Genomic DNA, 18584 nt, shown 5'->3' with positions numbered 1-18584 from the left:
AGGTGATTTAACATGATTTTCGTACGCAGCTCGCCAACCAGAGACAAATCATCGTCTCCGAGTTCGGGTTCACCGATCTCCAGACTACGCTGCTCGGATGTGTCGACGGTGTCGTTCAGAGTGCGTCTTCGTACTTTCAATCTATTATCTGCGCTAACGGACATGCGTTCCTTCGTTCACTTTTATACGCGCAGTCATCGCAATTTTTTGCACGACGATGTCCGCGACGTACTGGCCTAACGGCCGTGCATATTCGGCTGCACTTTCCTACGCCGTGGCGGTCCTCGGCTCTATCCTCGTGAATGCGCTGCCATCGTCGGACAGGGTAGGGCTATTGTTTTCATACTGGATTTCGAGTGCGTGCCGTGTTTTCCCTGACGCGTCTGTTGTCTCGCGATGGGTGATCATCCAATGCCGATGCCGCACTGATGAATGTTGTGCTGTTGCGTCTAGTCACGATGCTCGCGCCGTTTGTCATTGTCCTGGCGTGGGTCGGATCGCTTACAGCAGGACACACGAAGCGCGTAACGATGAACGCCATGGTCATGGTCGGATATGCCCTTGGTAATGCCGTCGGGCCGCAGTTTTGGCTGGTGAAATATCAGCCTCGGTGCGTATCTTTTCATTCTCAATTGGGGTAAAGTCGCTGATACCGTGCCTACCTCGCAGGAACCATGTCCCATGGGCGATCCTTACTGCGTGCTGGGCCACCTGTCTCGTACTGCTGCTGGTCACTCGATGGGTGCTCGTACGGGAGAATGTGCGGCGCGACGCGGAGCCACACGACCCGATGTATGATGAGGTGTACATGATAGATGAGAAGACGGGTGAGGAGAAGAAGGTCGATAAGGTTCGTTCCGTACTGCCTTCTGTCTTGCTTGGATGCGCGTTACCGTCGAACCCCACCCCATAGGCCTTCCTGGACCTGACAGATATCCAGAACCGAGACTTTAGGTATGTGCTATAGATCATGCAGAGGGTTGGACGTGGGGAGCGGGATGCTAGTGAGTCTTTGTCGATGTTGTTTTCTTGCTATAGTATTTGCATTGTTTATGTCTTCATGAACGGAGACGTCTTGATCAATGGAATAAAGAAAATTTAAACGATTGTAGTTTACCATGGAAACTCTACTGTAGCGCGTGCTGTTGTTTGTGAGACTATGAAGGATGCGGTGATCACACTACTACTGAGCAGATCTAAAGCAGCACGAATTGGTGGGCAGTTTGTGACTTTATGCCAACGCACATCTGCTTTGTAAACTCTCCCCCAGTCACCTCGTTTGTTATAGCAGTAACATACAACGCTCGATGTCTGCAATGCTCGATAAAGCGAGGTCGTATGAACTAATGCTGTAGATCATGGTAGCGGAGATGCGACAAAGAAAGCTTTATAACAGCTGCCCGACTCTGCAGAATGTGTGCTCCCAGTGACGCGGCACATACGCTTCTGGACTTACTGCACGAGTAATGTGGTTCACATCCTGCGATCGCTTCACCCATATGACGGCCGCTAGAGCGCTAGCGCTGTGGGATGGCCTCGGAAAGGTAACGAAGTCGGTGTCGTCCTTGTTTCAGAGCACCTTCATGACGAAATGCGATGGAAACATCTGTGGCGACAAGCCGCCTCTTAGCTACGAGTGCACAAAATACGAAGAAAGGGATCGACATTCCAGGTGAGGCAAAGAGACCTGCGCCAAATGAAAGTGTGCGACTTTTGCAAACAAGGCCGCCATTCAGCTCTGCACTGCCGCCGGCGGGTTTGTTCCAGTCGATGGAGGACAAAGGGAATTCAGTATGGCGAAAATTGAGCTGGTGCAGTGCTGTTGGGCGCGCAGGTAAATCCGGCGGTATTACAAGATTCGGAGCGGTGCAGAGCAAGCGCCCATTGAGGTATGCGCCTATCGCGCGCCGTGTGAGTCGGTTATACTTTGCCACTGCCCGTCTGCTGCGAGCCCATCTCCCGCTGCAATGGACGCCATCCGGGTAGCAAAGGCATGTCGTTTTCTTGTCCATTCACGCCACTTCCGGTGACAAGACTCACATCCCGACCAGGTCGAAGGTGTTCTCTGCAGCAAAGCAGGAACCATCTCCTCAGGAACGATCCATCTAACCGCGCACCATCTCATCTTCCACTACGACGACGCAGAGAAGGAGGAGACATGGGTTAGTTGTCTTGAGACTCGTTTTTATCGGCGGACACATCTCACAAACCCCGGCGGACACAGGTCCCGTACCCATTGATATCCCTGGTGACGCGGCTGCCGCTCACCCTGCAGGGACAATACCCACTAAGCGTCCGGACGCGCACTTTCGAAGCGCTGGCGCTGGTGTTTGCTTCGGAGACGGACGCGGTGGACGTATTTGAGAGCGTGAAGGAGCTGACGGTCGCAAGTGCGTATTTCTTCCGATACATTGCCTAGCGGGCACTTAGCCGCGCCGCCTAGCGTCCGTCAACCAGTTATATGCGTTCTTTTATGTCCCCAACCCTCCGTATGCGGTCCAGACAGGCTGGTCGCTGTATTCTCCGCGAGAGGAGTTTGGGCGTATGGGGGTGGGCTCTCGCACAAAGGCGTGGCGGTTTACCGATATTAACAGAGACTACTCGGTGCGTCGCTGGAGGGCCGCGCGCCTCATCTATTCATTCATAACCCTCAGTCGCCCTAGTTCTCACCAACATACCCTGCGCGACTCGTCGTGCCCACTCGCATAAGCGACACGACACTGCAGTATGCATCGAAGTACCGCAGCAAGTTTAGGTTGCCCGTACTGACGTACCTTCATTGGGCAAATTACGTTCGTAGAGTGGTACTTACGTTGCCATTACGGCTGGTATCTGACGTCGTGGTGGATAATGCAGGGAAGCATCACGCGCTCCAGCCAGCCGATGGTCGGATTAACGAATAATCGTTCAATACAAGACGAGAAGCTCATTGAAGCCGTCTTTCAGTCCCATTGGTCCCCTGAATCACGCGCCTCCAGCGGCCCCGTGTACGGTGCAACCGCGACAAACATGATCATTGACGCACGGCCCACTACTAATGCTATGGCCAACACGGCCAAAGGTGCAGGCACGGAGAATATGGATCACTACAAAGATGCAAAGAAAGCGTACCTCGGAATCGACCACATACACGTGATGCGGGAGTCCCTGGCAAAAGTTGTAGAAGCCCTCAGGGAGACGGAAATGGCCTCGGCTGTCCTAGGGACTAGTGAAGAACGCCTTGGTGAAGGGACTGTGACCTCCGTGCTCGATAGACAAGCACTTCGGCGGTCAGGATGGCTCAAGCATATCTCGGCGATCATAGAAGGCTCCTTGCTCATCGTGCGGAATGTCCATGTTAATTCGTCACACGTTCTCATCCACTGTTCCGACGGCTGGGACCGAACTGCGCAACTATCGTCATTGTCCCAACTCTGCTTGGATCCGTTTTATCGGACGATGCGCGGATTCCAGATCCTGGTCGAAAAGGATTGGGTCTCATTCGGCCACAAGTTCCTGGATCGGTGCGGCCATCTGTCTTCGGAAAAGTTCTTCCTCGCCCCAGTTGAGAATACGGGCGCTGGTGGCGGTGCGGAAGCCGCACAGGCCTTCTTGGCATCTATGCAGAACCGGTTCGCTTCCCAGCACCACATCAAGGAGACTAGCCCTGTTTTCCACCAATGGCTGGAGTGCGTGCGACAGCTACAGCGACAATTCCCAGAACGATTCGAGTTCAACGAGCGTTTCCTCCGACAGTTACACTACCACTTGTACTCATGCCAATTTGGTACGTTTTTGTTCAATACTGAACGCGAACGGCGTGTAGGTGAGGGTAGTAATCTGCCGCCATGGGAGCGTACCGTGAGCGTATGGGACTTCTTCAACTCACCACCCGAGGTTGAGTTAAATCGCAATCCTGATTACGACTCCTCGCTGGACGACTCAACCAGCCGTGTACCAAAAGCAGATATGGGCGTGCTTTTGCCCAATCCCAGGGATGTGCGTTTCTGGCACGAACTATACGGTCGCACGGATGAGGAGATGAATGGCAGGTTTGTCACTCGCCAGCTCGCTCCGGAAACAGAATTTGTAGGTCCAATAGAGAGCTCTGCGGATGATCCAGTGGGTACGGTTCCATATTCTATTCCACTTCCGCCGTCCCCTGCCATATCTCCCTCCCTCAGCATCCCTCCATCGCAAACGGTCGCTCGGAGAGTTTTTGAGAGGAGCGATTCGCCTTCGGCGCCAGGCTCGGCACTCGGGAGTTCGGCATTGACTCTGGATGCACCTGGTATACGTGACGGGTTAGACAGCGCCTCGGGACGCAGGGTTGTGCCGCCCCGTACTCCTTCGCCCGTCTCACGCTCATCAGTCGCGTCCCGTGTACCTCCCACTTTGCAAGTGACAGAGCTATTGTCCAGCACCAATGTGCGCTCGATGTGGGGTCGATTTTCTTCAAATGCAACCGCAGCATTTTCGGCAGTTCAGGACGTGTATGGAGGGGTGGCAAAGGACTTTCGGGGATTGGCAATTGGCACGGGGACGGGCGGGAACGCCGCGGGTGGCGAGTTGAAGAGCCGCGACGAGCTTGGTGTCTGGGGGGAGGTGCAGGAACACAGCAGGCGGCCGTCGTCTCCCCGCATTTCCGGAATCTCGCACACGATTGGACCTAGCTCTACCAACCCCTGGTCAACGACAAAGGCGCACCCGGAGGTGCCTTCGATGCTGTTTGACAACCCTTGGAGCTCGGCGCGCTCGCCCACGCCCGAGCCAGCGCCAGTGCGCTCGTCACCTGCCTCTTCAAACCCGAGTCTTTTGGATCCGACGGTTGCGCTGCCTGGTGCTTCTTTGCAGTCATCCTCACGCACTCTCCACTCAGTCTCACGAATAGGATCGTTATCTCAAAATGCGGGACGAGATATCCCCTCGCTTTCCCCGCCCCCGTCGGTTTCATCTGAGCCACCCCATCCTGTTTCATCCGCCTCTTCAGACCCTCTAGGAGTAGGACTTTTGTAAGTATCTGTACATTGAAAGTTAGTATGTTCTGTGCTGTATCATACTTCTCAAGCGCGATAGAGACGCGACGATCGGTTCCCATGTCTGTGTATTTCGGTGTTGTTTGTACGAGAAAAGAACGCATCGTGTAGTATTTATTAGGCAGGCGCAACTTGGCATCAGCTTCTGGAAACATTTATGTGTGAGCTGTCCCGAACGACGTGCGAGGCGAGGGACGGACTGCTGTTAAAATCGAAATCGTCGCACCAGCATCGAACGACAAGAAACTTTGGCAGATGGCGTGCGCGCGGTGCTCGGGGTCCGTGGACGCCGAAATTTAAAGACCTGACTGGCTTTTCGCCTCTCTCACTTCCTCCCGCCGTCCTTTCGCCCTCAACATGTCCGCCAACGGTTCCGCACAAGCTGCCCTCGCGCCTGGCCACTTCCTCTTCACGTCCGAGTCTGTTGGCGAGGGCCATCCCGGTAAGCAGTGCTGCAGTTAGACTGCAGATAGAAGTCTCATACGTCCGAGCAGATAAGATTTGCGACCAGGTTTCCGATGCCATTGTGAGTGCAATTACAGTGATGTTTACGAGATTGGAGCTCTGAGCATCCGTCGCGCTCTAGCTCGATGCCTGTCTCGCGCAGGACCCATTCTCCAAAGTTGCCTGTGAGACCGCATCCAAGACCGGCATGATCATGGTCTTCGGCGAGATCACCACTCAGGCGAAGATCGACTTCCAGAAGGTCATCCGCAACACAATCAAGGAGATTGGTTATGACGACTCGTCCAAGGGCTTTGACTACAAGACCTGCAACATCCTTGTCGCGATCGAGCAGCAATCCCCTGATATTGCGCAGGGCCTCGACCATGGCGCGCTTGAGAACATTGGTGCCGGTGACCAGGGCATTATGTTCGGATACGCGACCGACGAGACGCCCGAGTACATGCCCCTCACGCTTGTCCTCGCCCACCGTTTGAACGAGGCGATGGCTGTCGCTCGTCGTTCTGGCCTTCTTCCCTGGCTCCGCCCCGACTCGAAGACGCAAGTCACTGTCGAGTACAAAAAGGACGGCGGTGCTACCATCCCTCTCCGCGTCGACACGATTGTTGTCTCGACGCAGCACGCCGAGGAGATCTCGACCGAGGACTTGCGCAAGGAGATCATGGAGAAGATCATCAAGCAAGTCATCCCTGCTAACCTGCTCGACGCGCGCACGGTGTATCACGTCAGTTGGTGAACTTCATGCTTTGATGAGGAGTCATCTTTTCACATTATGTGTTTTAGATCCAACCTTCAGGTCGCTTCGTGATTGGTGGCCCTCAGGGTGATGCTGGTCTCACTGGTCGTAAAATCATCGTCGACACCTACGGTGGTTGGGGTGCTCACGGTGGGGGAGCCTTCTCTGGCAAGGACTGGTCCAAGGTTGACCGGTCTGCTGCCTACACTGCTCGCTGGATTGGTATGTCGACGTGAACGTCAAAACGACAGTCGCACTTACATGCTTGCTATGTTGACAGCCAAGTCCTTGGTTGCTGGTGGTCTTGCGCGCCGGGCGTTGGTCCAACTGTCCTATGCTATTGGTGTTGCGGAGCCTTTGTCGATCTACGTCGACACGTACGGTACTGGCAAGAAGACCGATGAGGAACTCGTGGACATCATCCGCAAGAACTTCAACCTCCGACCAGGTGTCATTGGTATGTATCATCTGCTATGGTATCTACGGCTCTATTTATGACTGCTTGCTCTTAGTCCAACATCTTGGTTTGCAAAAGCCCCAGTACCGCAAGACGGCGTCGTACGGCCACTTTGGTGAGCTCTGTTGCCTCTCTTTGTATGCAAGGTCGTTAATGCCACATCAGGCAACTCGGAGTACACATGGGAGCAGCCCAAGAAGCTTCAGCTGTAAGCGGACGATCGTTTGCCAACCATATATCTATGCTAGTGCTATATAGCACCTGAAGCTCATCCTTCATCGCACCGGAAGTTCATCCTTCCGCCTATTTATCCTCATTGCTTTGTGTTGCTAGATTGTAGATGATATACCTGCCCATCCATACTAACTGCCGTTCTCCGTCCATGCTTGGTGTTTATCCCACACCCAGCTCCTCACACCCGTCCTACGACGTTCATGCTTATCACGTCCGCGCTGCATTCATCTTCCCGGCTGGTAGGGTGCAGTGCAAGCTATAGTACACGCTGGGTCTCATACAATAATGTTGTACGTTATACTAGGAACAGAATACACCCGCGTTCAACCGCGACTACTGTGTCTGCTGAGAACTCAATGGAACTCATTTTCAGAAGTAATGACTTGGTTTCAAGTGTGTGCAAGACAATGCCTGACCCCACTAGGTCCAGATGCAATGAGGTTCGCATGCTTCATTACCAGCCGTGTACACGTGTGTCATTACATCGGAAGATCTACAACTTGAAAATGTAGGGAGTGCATGGCTACAGTACATCGTCCAATTACAGACCACTTCAAGCTACAATTCAATAAGGAAGGTCACTAGTCACGTACAATATCGCACGTCTAATTCACGGACGATGATCTGGTAAATGGTCGCCACACCAGTGGCACAGCTCTTCGTCATGCTATGCATCTTCATCCGAACTGTCTTCTGCTTCCGATGATGGCGCATCCGACGCCGAGTTCTGCTTCTCGAATTCGTCGAATTCGTACTCCAGCCAATCAATAACTTTGGAGATCTTCGGCCACTTGCTCCACTTTGTTTTCCAACAGTCCTCCATGATCTCCCATACTTCGTCCGTCAATCCGAGTTTGGCGGCACTCTTTGGCTGTGGTGGACGATTGCCATTCAGAACTTGATTCATCACTTGAGCGTCCATGCGGAATTCAGCGAACGGCACTTGCGTTGTGAAAATCTGTGTCGGGAAATAGCTCGTTGAGAAGTGACGTCAGCAGCAAAAACTTTATACAGACCTCCCACATCACCATCGCAAACGAGTAAACATCGCTCTCAACCAAAGTTGTTGTGATTTCCATGTCGAAACTTTCGGGATCGAGCATTTCGGGAGCCATCCATCTCAGAGAACCTGGAGAGACGGATGCTAGCGTTGCCATGTTCATGCTGGTGGATTCGTACTTCACGCTTGTTAGGCCAAAGTCGCCGATACATGCGTGCGAATTCTCGTCGACAAGTATGTTCAGCTATGTGATACGATCGAGTGTGAGCCCACCTCAAGTGGTCATGAAAGTAAGAAAACAGTAATGGACATACACCCTTCAGGTCACCGTGGACGATACCGACCGAGTGAAGATACTTCACACCGTAGGCAATGTCGAGAATCTAGGACAGCCGTGAGTAGAGTCCGGAATCAAAGCAAAAACACACTACCAGATCTGGACGGTATGCGTCGGGCTTTTCGTTCAGGTATGATCTGATATCGCCTCCCTCCATCCACTTGCTCACCATACAAAGTTTGAAAAGGGTCGTGTTGATGCCCAAAAATGGCACGACGTTCGGGTGGGTCAGATATTTCCAAACCACCGCCTCTTTGCAGAAACTCTGCCACGCAGACTCTTCTGTGAATCAACACGCATTCTGGTGGTTTTAAAACACGGACCTTCATCATTGTTTGCAGATCACCACTGCTAGCAATGCGGATAGCTTTCACAGCTACGGCTTGTTTACCGTAGTTACCCTCCCACACGTCTGCAAAAGATCCAGACCCCGCAGGCTGTTTACCGACTGTGGTCAGATTCTTGGATATTGAAAATGCTTTCGGCCAGCATCGATGGTGAGCGCATAGCTTTCGTATCAAATGAAAAGTCGTCCTGTACTCGTCGCTCTTGGCCGTAAAAATACCCATACCCTGCCGTAATAATATGTCATGAGATGAAGCCGTACCGTGCTAGCAGGGTACTGACTCTATGAAGATATTCGATGAAAGCTTCCGCTTCAGACTCTTCGAACTCCATGACAGCATCCATCTTTCGCTTGGAGGAGACGACAGCTTGAATTGGGTCCACCAAGTCTCGTATTACTAATTCCTCCAGTTCTTTATCCATATTTATCTGGCGCAGACATCACTGAGGGTCAACGCTCAAGAAACTTGTGTTTGAAATACAGACCTTGTGCTTTGGATTGATGGACTCAGCGTCTTCACTCAACTCGACGATGATGTCGCAGCAAGACTCCCACTCCACAATTGCTGTCAAAAAATCCCAGGTTGCCCATTTCTTGAGACCATTGTATAATTTATCGATCCACCTTGGTAAATTGACGAAATCAGTCGGCACAGCCATGTCAATCTCTGTCACATGGAAACAGACTCTCTTTGCCTTTTGGTGATAGTGGTATCTTTGTTGCTCGTCCGCGTAGAGGACTTATTGGAGGGGCGGCCCTTGGAATTCGATTGTGAGGTCAACAAAGGTTCGCATAGCTCTATATACAAGGCAGTAGTCTCCTGCACAGAGCCCATTCAGCCTCCATAATCAGAAGTCCAGGAACTAACCTTAAAGAGATGAACACGTTTCTGGTATGTTTTCATTCGCTCGAGTTCACTGGATCTCATGGCTTGGATGTAGAAATGCAGGGTTTTGCAACAATGTTACTTGCATGCGGCAGTGTCGAGCGATACATACGCGCTCGGACGGTTACCGCCGAGCCATAACGACAGTAAGCCATTGAATCGTTGATCGTTAGCGCGGCGCTCGCGCTATTCACTCGGACTCTTCTAGTGCTGCGAATAAATCGTGGTGAGGGTCGGGTAATATATATCCAGTATTATATATCTCAGTATTTGGAACTTACCTGGGAAGGAAAAATCGAGCGTCATCGTCGTGAGACGACATTGGTTGAGCGTTGTTCGTTGAACGGAGCCTCTACTGATACCTACAAAGCGGTCCGAGTTTATTTTCAACGTTACCAACTCAGTGTACACTCATCGCGACTAAAGGTTACAACTCTGAAGCAGACTTCGACACACCGTCCATTGTAAGCCGATATTGCTGTTATCATATCTTTCCCACTAAGCATTCTGTTGAAGGCGCGATATTTTGTCATCAAGTCTTACACAGAAGATGATGTCCATAAGTCGCTGAAGTACGAGATCAGGCGCTCTACTGATCCCGGAAACAAACGCCTTGATAAGTAATCCAATGTGTATTTACGCTGATCCTCCTCACGTATAGGTCGACTTTACACGCAGCAATACCGTGTGGGCATCGGACAAGTGGAAAGGAGTATTCAAGGTTTGATGGATCTTTGTTCGCGACATCCCCAATGCCTACTTGACTCTTGAGGCACATCAGGCTGAAGTACGCCGACGTCTTGATTTCATAAACTCTGAGCTAATGTGAGGATAAGTTGTCGTCAACAACACGCAGGAACGCGAACGAGTCACCAAGTCTTGTGACACTCAGGAATTGCTTCTGGATGCTAGACAGGAGATGGTGCGTATCTTCCATACTCATTCCGCGCGAACCTCTCTCTTGCAAGATTTCGCTTTCCACGAGGTATGTCTCTCGTGTATGTTCTGACCCGGTCATCGTTCCTCAGCTACAAGCAATGCGGAAAGTGCAAGCTGTCCAAGCTCAGATATAAGTTCAAGGTTTCCAGCAAGGCCCCTCTGCATCTACTCAATTACCCTTGCTGGGCCGTCTGGACAGTATTTATTTGCGATATCCAATTTTACCGCGCTTGCATACGCTGCTCAACATATAGGCATGCAGCGGATGAACACGAACATGATGGTACTGAACCCGTTGATGCAAATCCAAATGAACATGGGAGGCATGGGCACCCCGTACGCTATGCAGAGCGTAATGCGCCATCCAATGGTAAGCCCGGGTTCTATGTCTGTCGTTGGAACGCAAAACGTCATGGGTTTCAAGGGCGGCATACCTGGGTTCTAATCGCCTCTCATACTTTCGGATAATGTAGATCTATCGACATGTCTGTGTGTAGAACCCAACCTATTGCGTGGCTGAATACTGGTATATGTTTTATCAGTTATGCTCCCCCCACTTTCTATTCTTTCTATTGCTTGTATTATCGTCGTCTAGCAGCGATGCTCTCTCTTTCCCGCTTTTCCAGCCTAACGTTATCCTAACGAACCGTCACGCGAAACACGTTTTATTTTCTTGTCGCTAGTATGCTTTACTGTCCTTCTCCAGATTCGCAATATACAGACGGGACTATTAGTAACGGACATGTATAGTAACGATTGTTTACATGTATTTGTCCTGCAACCTTCCGTACTCACATATGCGTGTGTCGCAGAGGTGTGGTCAGTTTCCCTCTGTACGAAGAGATTATAGATATTCCCAATGTTTGCTCTCTGTCACACATTCCTTGACGCAGCACACGCGCTATGCATATTCATCCATCGAGAGGTCACATTGCACATCACCGGTTTGACTACTTCCGACAATAATAACACATATAGGTAGGTGGTTATACTGATACATGCTGAATAATGACGTCAACCAATGAACTAGCTTACAAGAAATAGACACCAACTACTCGGACATGGGGACATCTTCTGTTTCACTGGAAACAATCTCGTTCTCGTCTTTTGGTTCTAGCGAACAGCTGACGACATCTTCAGTCCCAGGAGCGTCATTGTCGAAAGCCCATTCATTCTTTTTGACCCGATGCCAGCTGTCTTCTCTCCATTTCCACACAGGCTTCATTCTCATGAAAACCAGGATTATTTGAGGATTCGGGCACTTATTGAGGAGCGAATCGACTCAGAAAACCTATCACCGGGTAAAAGCTTGAGTTCAGACATTTTAGTGCGACTGACAGGGGCAGCACAGTCAGTGGTGTGTAGAATGCACTGCCCGTTCTGACGAACAAACTGTTTTGCGGCGGAGCTCAGAGCGCCAGAGGGGCCGAGCTCCTACCTTCTGGTCGGCATTCCGCGACTGGCAGGAGTCAGCGTTCGACTAGCAACACCAATAAGACTTGGCCTTTAACATCCTGTCTTGTCCTTCAACATCTGCACTCGTTCTAGACATCTCGACTGGACGAACGCGGCACCGGCTGAATGAGCAGGATGAATTTGTACCAATTAGGAGGATTTCAGACATTCCTGAGATACGCCGCGATCAATGAGACTTTCGCGCAATATAGATCCGTGAACCATCAACCGACCACTCCTTGTGCAGAGACATTCTGGAAGGCTTCGCCTTCCAGATCGTACTCAAACTAGGAAGGTATTCAATTTGTACTAGGTAGCATTTGAGCCATGAGCTGTGATTCTCTGGATGCTGACGAGATGCTCAAGCATTCGTCCCAACGGCTCATCATACATTCTCATATCATCTATTCGCTACGCAAACATGAGCAACGATGTAGGGCTCGACGAGCCGAAGAATATTTATCGCTGTCCCCGTTTTGAAAGCGACAAGTTATTGCAAGCACTTGGAATAAATACTTCCAAGTGGGGGCACGGAGTCGCCGAGCTGCTCTACGAGAGGAAGACATACCCCTCGGAGCGGGATTCGCACTACCAAGTACCAACGCGATAGAGTGTATGATCCATCGCGGCGTTCTGCGCGATCGTAGTCACCGCGTCGGAACTTGGGTGAACAACAATATCACCCGCCACGCTCGCTGCCCCCGCGTACAACATTCATATACGTGAGTTATTTTTCGCGCTCAAAACGACTTCATCTCTGCACGATTATCTGTGCGCCAATGCCCAAGCTCTCGGTGTACAGGAAACTGGCGGCACGATGGAGAAGGGATGGGGTGCTTGTAAAGAAAGCAGCTGCGGCAACCTTCTGCCTCAACTTAATCCAACTCAACTCCCTCCAACGCACCGCTGCAGGTTGCTCGGCCAGATATGGCTTTCAATGGCGCGCGGGCCAAATATAGATGACCAACGCGAACTTAGATGGTCATCTACGCTCGCTGCGTCCGTAAGCGTAGCTGGCGCCGCTCAGAGTGCCTAAGATGATATCTATGGTGACAGTGACGAGGAGGTTGATCCAAATGACATCCTGGTGCAAGCTCCACCAGTTGCGATACTCTCGAAAAGCGGACAGGCGTTGATGGATCCTGGTGACTGGGACGATGAGTACGACGACGATGAGTACTCAAGATTTGGCGGATGTATTGCGGGGACTCTGGTATGGAACAGTGTGGATTTATGGACGATGCCACTGCTTTTTTGTTGGATTTACTTGTTTGTGTACTATCCTGCCATGTTCTACGTATGCTGGTTTTATTTTCAGAAGACTACTTTTCTTGTATATCGTGTCAGGTTTCTGCCGCAACTGTATGCCAAGAACGGGTAGATAAAGTTCAATGAGACAACTGAACAAGCATGCTTAGGTGAAGCACCAACTTGGCTCGCGCGGCAAGACAACTGAGCCAAAGGTAGAGTGCACACGAGACTCGGACGTGACAGAACTTTGAATATGATCAGAGATTCTTGACCTATCTTGTGTGACAGACACAGGATCCATCAGTATCAGTGTCATTAGAATTGCTCAAGATTTCAATTCATATGGATAGTAAGCAAGGGAAAATCATGAGCTGCGCCCGGAAGAAACATCATGAAAGTAGAGGCTAGCTTAGAATTAACCTTAGGGGGCTTACATTGCTGCTGTAAAGCTTGAAAGCTCTTGAGGTTGAAACTATAAATGATGGATCAGTCTGCCTGATCACTGACAAAGACTAGAAATCATGTTGCAGATATGGTGCCTGGTTACCAGAGTACATTAGAATAACAACGAATAGATGGGGTAGATACAATATTGGAAACATAGCGTGCGTTAGCAGGGCTATAGCAATAATTAGCGCGGGGCAGTTTTCCTGATGAAGCTATTTCATTACCAGTTGAACTTACTCGGAAGTTTTTCTCGTAGTTCAGGTAAAGGTAAGCGGATAACTCGGTTGGCGTCAATGGCATCGATGATGAAGGTGATCATCGAGCCATACTCGTCGCGACGAGCTTGAACGTCAGACCTTGGGAGGAATTCCAACGATCAGTACTTGAGCGTAACTATGTGAACGAAATGGAACCTCCCAGAAGATCACAGTTGCATAATTACATCAAGCAGTTCCTATTAGCCACTGTGTCTTGTGTGACCCAAGGAAAACTTGAGAAATGTTCTCAGACGAGCTCTCCCTTACGCTGTGTTGATGGTGATCATAATAGCATGGCCACATCCGAGTCATTTGACATATCTCACCTGCGAAATGATTCGTCTCATTCGAGATGCCGCTGAGAATCATGGCCACTTGTCTAACCTGCATATAAGTAGCCATACTCATCTCAAGCAGTCAACGAGCATACTTTCACTCCTTTGAAAACAGCCTCTCGGCACCAACTTACACTATCCTTCCAAGCACAGGTAATATGTTCTGCAAAGTGTCATTACTCACCGTTGCGCTTGGTCTTCTTGCATCCGCATCTCCAACAGGACGTTTCTACGAGCCCATAACGGTCCCTTCGGAGCTCTCAGGTGATATATCCAGGGGGCATGGGTCGATCCCAACGATGCCGCCGCCTGTGCTCTCGACCGCACCTCCAGACAGCGTCAAGCCGACTTCGACTGTCGTCCCAACTTCGTCTGCGTTCTCTAAAATTCCATTCAATCCTGGGACAAAGACGTCCTCGCTTACACAACCAGAGCTGGGCCCCGGGCCAGTTCGTATACCCATCAAAAAGCGCATCGATCTCAGTATGCTGAATGACACTCTCACTTTCGACAGGCTCCTCGACATGACTGCTCGAACGATCAAGTATGTGCTTATTAGTTCTTTCTGTCTCGCGTTTTGAATCGACTCTGCGAACTCACCAGCAAACACCGCAAAAACCTTATGGTGATCGACAACAAGGTTGGCCTGACGAACTATCGCCACGGTGCACACATCCCGTCTAGCGCCACTGCACCTGTAGCGACGCCGGTGCCCACACAGACATCTGGAGCTGTTCCCACATCCACACAGCAAGGTGTGGAGCTCCTCGATGAAGACGAATATCTGTTATGGAGAGGCACAATCACAATCGGGACACCCCCGCAAACCTTCATGATGGATTTTGACACAGGCTCAGCAGACCTCTTCGTGGCCTCGACTAGCTGCTCCGGCTGTGAGGGACAAGACACGTACAACCCTGAGGATTCGAGTACGAGTGCACAGCAGAGTGGGACTTTCGAAGAGGCGTATGGTGGAGGCGATGACACGAGCGGCGCGACCGGGGAGGTATACACGGACGTCGGTACGATCTGTTGGTCGTGATGAAGGATATGACGCTGACGGGACTGAAATTTGTTTGAAGTGAACATTGCTGGTGTGAATGTCACTGCACAGTACTTTGGCGTTGTGGCCCAGGAAAGTGGGAGTCTGTCGGAGCTTCCTGTGGATGGCCTTGTGGGAATGGCATGGCCTGCACTTTCAGTTCTGAACCAGGTTACATACCCTGCCTGTTGGATATATCGACAAGTCATTGACAACTATTTTCCTTGGTTTAGAATCCGTTCTTCTGGACCGCTATTGCGCAGAACGCTGTCCCCGAAGGCGTGTTTGGCTTCTACCTCGCCGGGAATGACTCAGAGCTCTTCCTCGGTGGCACGGACTCTTCACGCTACACAGGATCGATCGAGTACCATCCGCTCGTTTCAGATGTGGGCTACTGGCAGATCGGCGGTGCGAGCATTAGCATCAGTGGCCAGAGCGTCGCGAGTGACTTTGAAACGGTACGTGTCACTCTCTTGATCCCCAGCCCTGTCGAGTCAATTTGGTCGCAGGTTATTGACTCAGGGACATCGCTCATCTACGGACCTCCCGATGTGGTCGCACAAGTCTACCAGGGAATCGAAGGCGCATCTCAATTCGAAGAGGGATATTACAGCTTTTCGTGCGATTCGAGCCCGGTAGTTTCCTTTAGCTGGGGTGGGAACGACTTCCAGATGTCTGCTGATAGGTACGTTGTCCCTCTGTTACACAAGCGCTGTACCAACGTCTGTCATTAGTTTCAATGCCGGAGAGCTGGAAGAAGGTACCTGTATGGGCGCGATAATCGGGGTGGATATGGGAATGGGAGACAATGTCTGGCTGGTGGGAGATGCGTAAGTGCTCAGAGCTGATGTGCATCGCACTCGCGGAGAAGATAAACTAACCATCAAACTCCTACAGGTTCTTGGTCAACGTATACAGCGCTTTCAACGTCGATAACACATCTGTTGGTTTTGCGACGTTAGCTTGAGGGCTTTGAGAGGGAGAAAGGATAGACGGACAGACTCGGATGATCTAGACTGTCTCACATTGACACCGCCAGTGACTGGAGCTGCAAATATTTAATTAGTAGCTACGCAATACGCAAGAAACCTGATCTGATGAGTTAATGGTTCTAGCACAGTAGACATACTTCAGAGTGAACGTCCCTTTGCAACTGGTGGAATTGGTCGCAGCCGCATTCATACCGGCCCGCATTTTAAAACCCTTAGGAAACCCAGTGCACATCGATGCCTCTCAGACCAGATGTGTAGAAGAGGTCAGATAGGAGCCTTGAACTCGTTGAAAATGATATTCCGAAGGTCCAACGCGGTCGCTCAAAACTTGTGTGCAGAACTAGCAAGTCCAATGAGCGAACGGTCTGAGGAATCCGGTTGGGTTTGCCAGCCGTCAGCACGCTTGCTGCTTTCGCGAGAAACGATTTCACGAGCGTCTGAAACTGATAAATAGCATTGTTCAGAATCGTCCCCGAATCTCCGTCAAGGCAAATTTGCCAAATTGCGAAAATAGAAACAATATGGAGCAATATATACCATGAAGACGTTAATCAATTAGAGAGGGAAGGGAAGAGACCATCTATAAGTCTTAAGATGGTTCAATAATCAATGCAATAATGCTTCTAATAATCGCCATATCAGCAAATGTCCCATACACTCTACACAATTGACGCACCAATACTCGTCATTGAGGGCTCAAAAGCAACGGAGGTCATGTAGTCCTGCACTCGCATTCCTTTTCTTCTCGGAATGGACACTAGTTTTCGTGTGCCATTGTCGTTGATGATTTGCCACCACCAGCCGCGTCTCTGCGATTCGGTGGGCCAGATGTTATCAGCAGGGTTCGGTATGATCTCTAATGCCAGACATTGAAGTGCTGGAACTTCGCTCGCCAGCCGGGTGGAGTATCTCTCCGCGATCACTTCGTCTACATCTCTGTATTCGACAGGCGGAAGTCCGACGATCTCCAAACGAAGGAACATCACCTTAGACTCCCCTAGCACTGGTAAAACATGGTCCTAGATGTAGTGAGTCAGTCTCATCTCCAGAGCAGAGGGATCCGAACCTCACCATCCATGCAGACAGATTGCACGGCCCCGGGCCATAATACCGCCCTCTGTCAATGAGACACAAATGAAGGGCCCTCAGGCGAGGGTTATCTTTCACGATATTCGTCCAACACTGAACGAACGTGGCCACGATTGACAATGAAAGTACAATCGGGGTGGAATTTCTGATACCGAGGCAGACGTTTTCCACCTCGTCACCATATGTAATGGCATTACCGTAGAGTAAATAATGGACGGGGCATGTAATTCGCCACTGTTCCAGGTCCCGGGGGAGGCGTGCAGAAAGCTTTTCAAGACGAGGCCAACAAGCAGTGATCGGCTCCCCCTGGCTTGTTCCACTTGAGACGTTGCTCAAAGACAAAACTCGAAGGTTTGGAAATGCTTGGACGAAAACTGACATCGACCCAGAGCAGGACTGTAGCCTCAATTCGCGCGCGGAGGGCCAAGAGTGACGGACGTCCGGTTCAGTAGGCTCTATGATACGTGCAGAGTGTAAGTCGAGAGAGTGTAGATTAGGAAGATTGGAGAGCCTGGTAAATGACGGGAGGACGCCCGGCGTGGACTCAATGAATTCAACAGCTAGTCGCCTGGGTGTGCTCTGCATACTATGGATCACTAGGGCGGTTGCATCGCCTCCGAAATGGAAATCGACACTGACGAGTTTCGATAGTGATATTATCGCATCCGAGAGCCCGGGAGACTGCTTCAGTAAAAACTCGGTCTCTCTTATCTTTAGAACCTTCAAGTTGTGTGCAGCTCTGAGAACGTCTGGAAATGCAGGATCAACAGGAACCATGCTTCCCAGGTTATTGAACGAATTGATCAGGATACTAAGTCCCCGTAGATATGATGGACGCTCGACAAATTCCGATAGCATATATACGCAAAATTGATGCAGTTGCATATTGTCGTGGATTAGGACGTGACGGACTGCGCGGCGAGCAGCCATGGATTGGATTCTTCGGGATGTAGCAGACAGCCTAACTGCATCTTTGGAGGACAGGTGAGACAAGATAGCATCAAGGACGTCATCATTGAGGTTCAAGAGATTCATTGTAAACGAACTAAATGCAATAAATGACGCAGCTATCAGCACATATTCACGTTCACTCACGTACTGAAATTTAGTATTCTGTTCTCTCCTTTAATCAGAGCGTCGAGAACACCTTGTGAAACGAAGACGACCAGCCGAGGAGCGATCCGAAGGTACGTAGCACAACTTTCTAGAAGCGAAAACGAGCCGTTGCTGGTCGCGCAAGATGATAGAAGCTGGAGTCTAGGAGAGGCAGCGTCGGATGTCCGCCCCTGTATCTCGCCAGC

General features: G+C 50.7%; 5 protein-coding genes across 5 annotated transcripts; 3 read left to right on the top strand and 2 right to left on the bottom strand.

Moving 5' to 3' along the window:
* Positions 1–217: 217 nt before the first annotated feature.
* FIBRA_02568 (uncharacterized protein) lies at positions 218–4995 on the top strand (the record flags this gene model as incomplete). Its single annotated transcript, XM_012324427.1, has 8 exons — positions 218–356; positions 454–610; positions 670–850; positions 2052–2162; positions 2225–2390; positions 2444–2604; positions 2664–2792; positions 2857–4995. The coding sequence occupies 8 exons, from the start codon at positions 218–220 to the stop codon at positions 4993–4995; spliced, it is 3183 nt and encodes a 1060-aa protein (XP_012179817.1).
* A 377-nt stretch (positions 4996–5372) lies between these two features.
* Positions 5373–6885, top strand: FIBRA_02567 (uncharacterized protein; the record flags this gene model as incomplete). Its single annotated transcript, XM_012324426.1, has 7 exons — positions 5373–5457; positions 5510–5541; positions 5602–6204; positions 6264–6438; positions 6497–6673; positions 6729–6788; positions 6839–6885. 7 exons carry the CDS (start codon positions 5373–5375, stop codon positions 6883–6885), a joined length of 1179 nt encoding a protein of 392 aa, XP_012179816.1.
* A 689-nt stretch (positions 6886–7574) lies between these two features.
* Positions 7575–9249, bottom strand: FIBRA_02566 (uncharacterized protein; the record flags this gene model as incomplete). The annotated part of the gene is made up of 7 exons (XM_012324425.1): positions 7575–7865; positions 7924–8151; positions 8222–8290; positions 8339–8509; positions 8568–8816; positions 8872–9018; positions 9076–9249. 7 exons carry the CDS (start codon positions 9247–9249, stop codon positions 7575–7577), a joined length of 1329 nt encoding a protein of 442 aa, XP_012179815.1.
* A 5069-nt stretch (positions 9250–14318) lies between these two features.
* On the top strand, positions 14319–16169 carry FIBRA_02565 (uncharacterized protein; the record flags this gene model as incomplete). Its single annotated transcript, XM_012324424.1, has 7 exons — positions 14319–14704; positions 14764–15182; positions 15243–15373; positions 15436–15660; positions 15712–15887; positions 15937–16032; positions 16100–16169. The coding sequence occupies 7 exons, from the start codon at positions 14319–14321 to the stop codon at positions 16167–16169; spliced, it is 1503 nt and encodes a 500-aa protein (XP_012179814.1).
* A 631-nt stretch (positions 16170–16800) lies between these two features.
* On the bottom strand, positions 16801–18060 carry FIBRA_02564 (uncharacterized protein; the record flags this gene model as incomplete). The annotated part of the gene is made up of 3 exons (XM_012324423.1): positions 16801–16817; positions 16871–17213; positions 17266–18060. 3 exons carry the CDS (start codon positions 18058–18060, stop codon positions 16801–16803), a joined length of 1155 nt encoding a protein of 384 aa, XP_012179813.1.
* Between the last annotated feature and the right edge of the window lie 524 nt (positions 18061–18584).

The sequence above is a fragment of the Fibroporia radiculosa genome, assembly GCF_000313525.1.
Source record: "Fibroporia radiculosa TFFH 294 genomic supercontigs, scaffold1320, whole genome shotgun sequence".
Lineage (NCBI taxonomy): Eukaryota > Fungi > Basidiomycota > Agaricomycetes > Polyporales > Fibroporiaceae > Fibroporia > Fibroporia radiculosa.
This window is presented reverse-complemented; position numbering and strand designations above follow the sequence as displayed.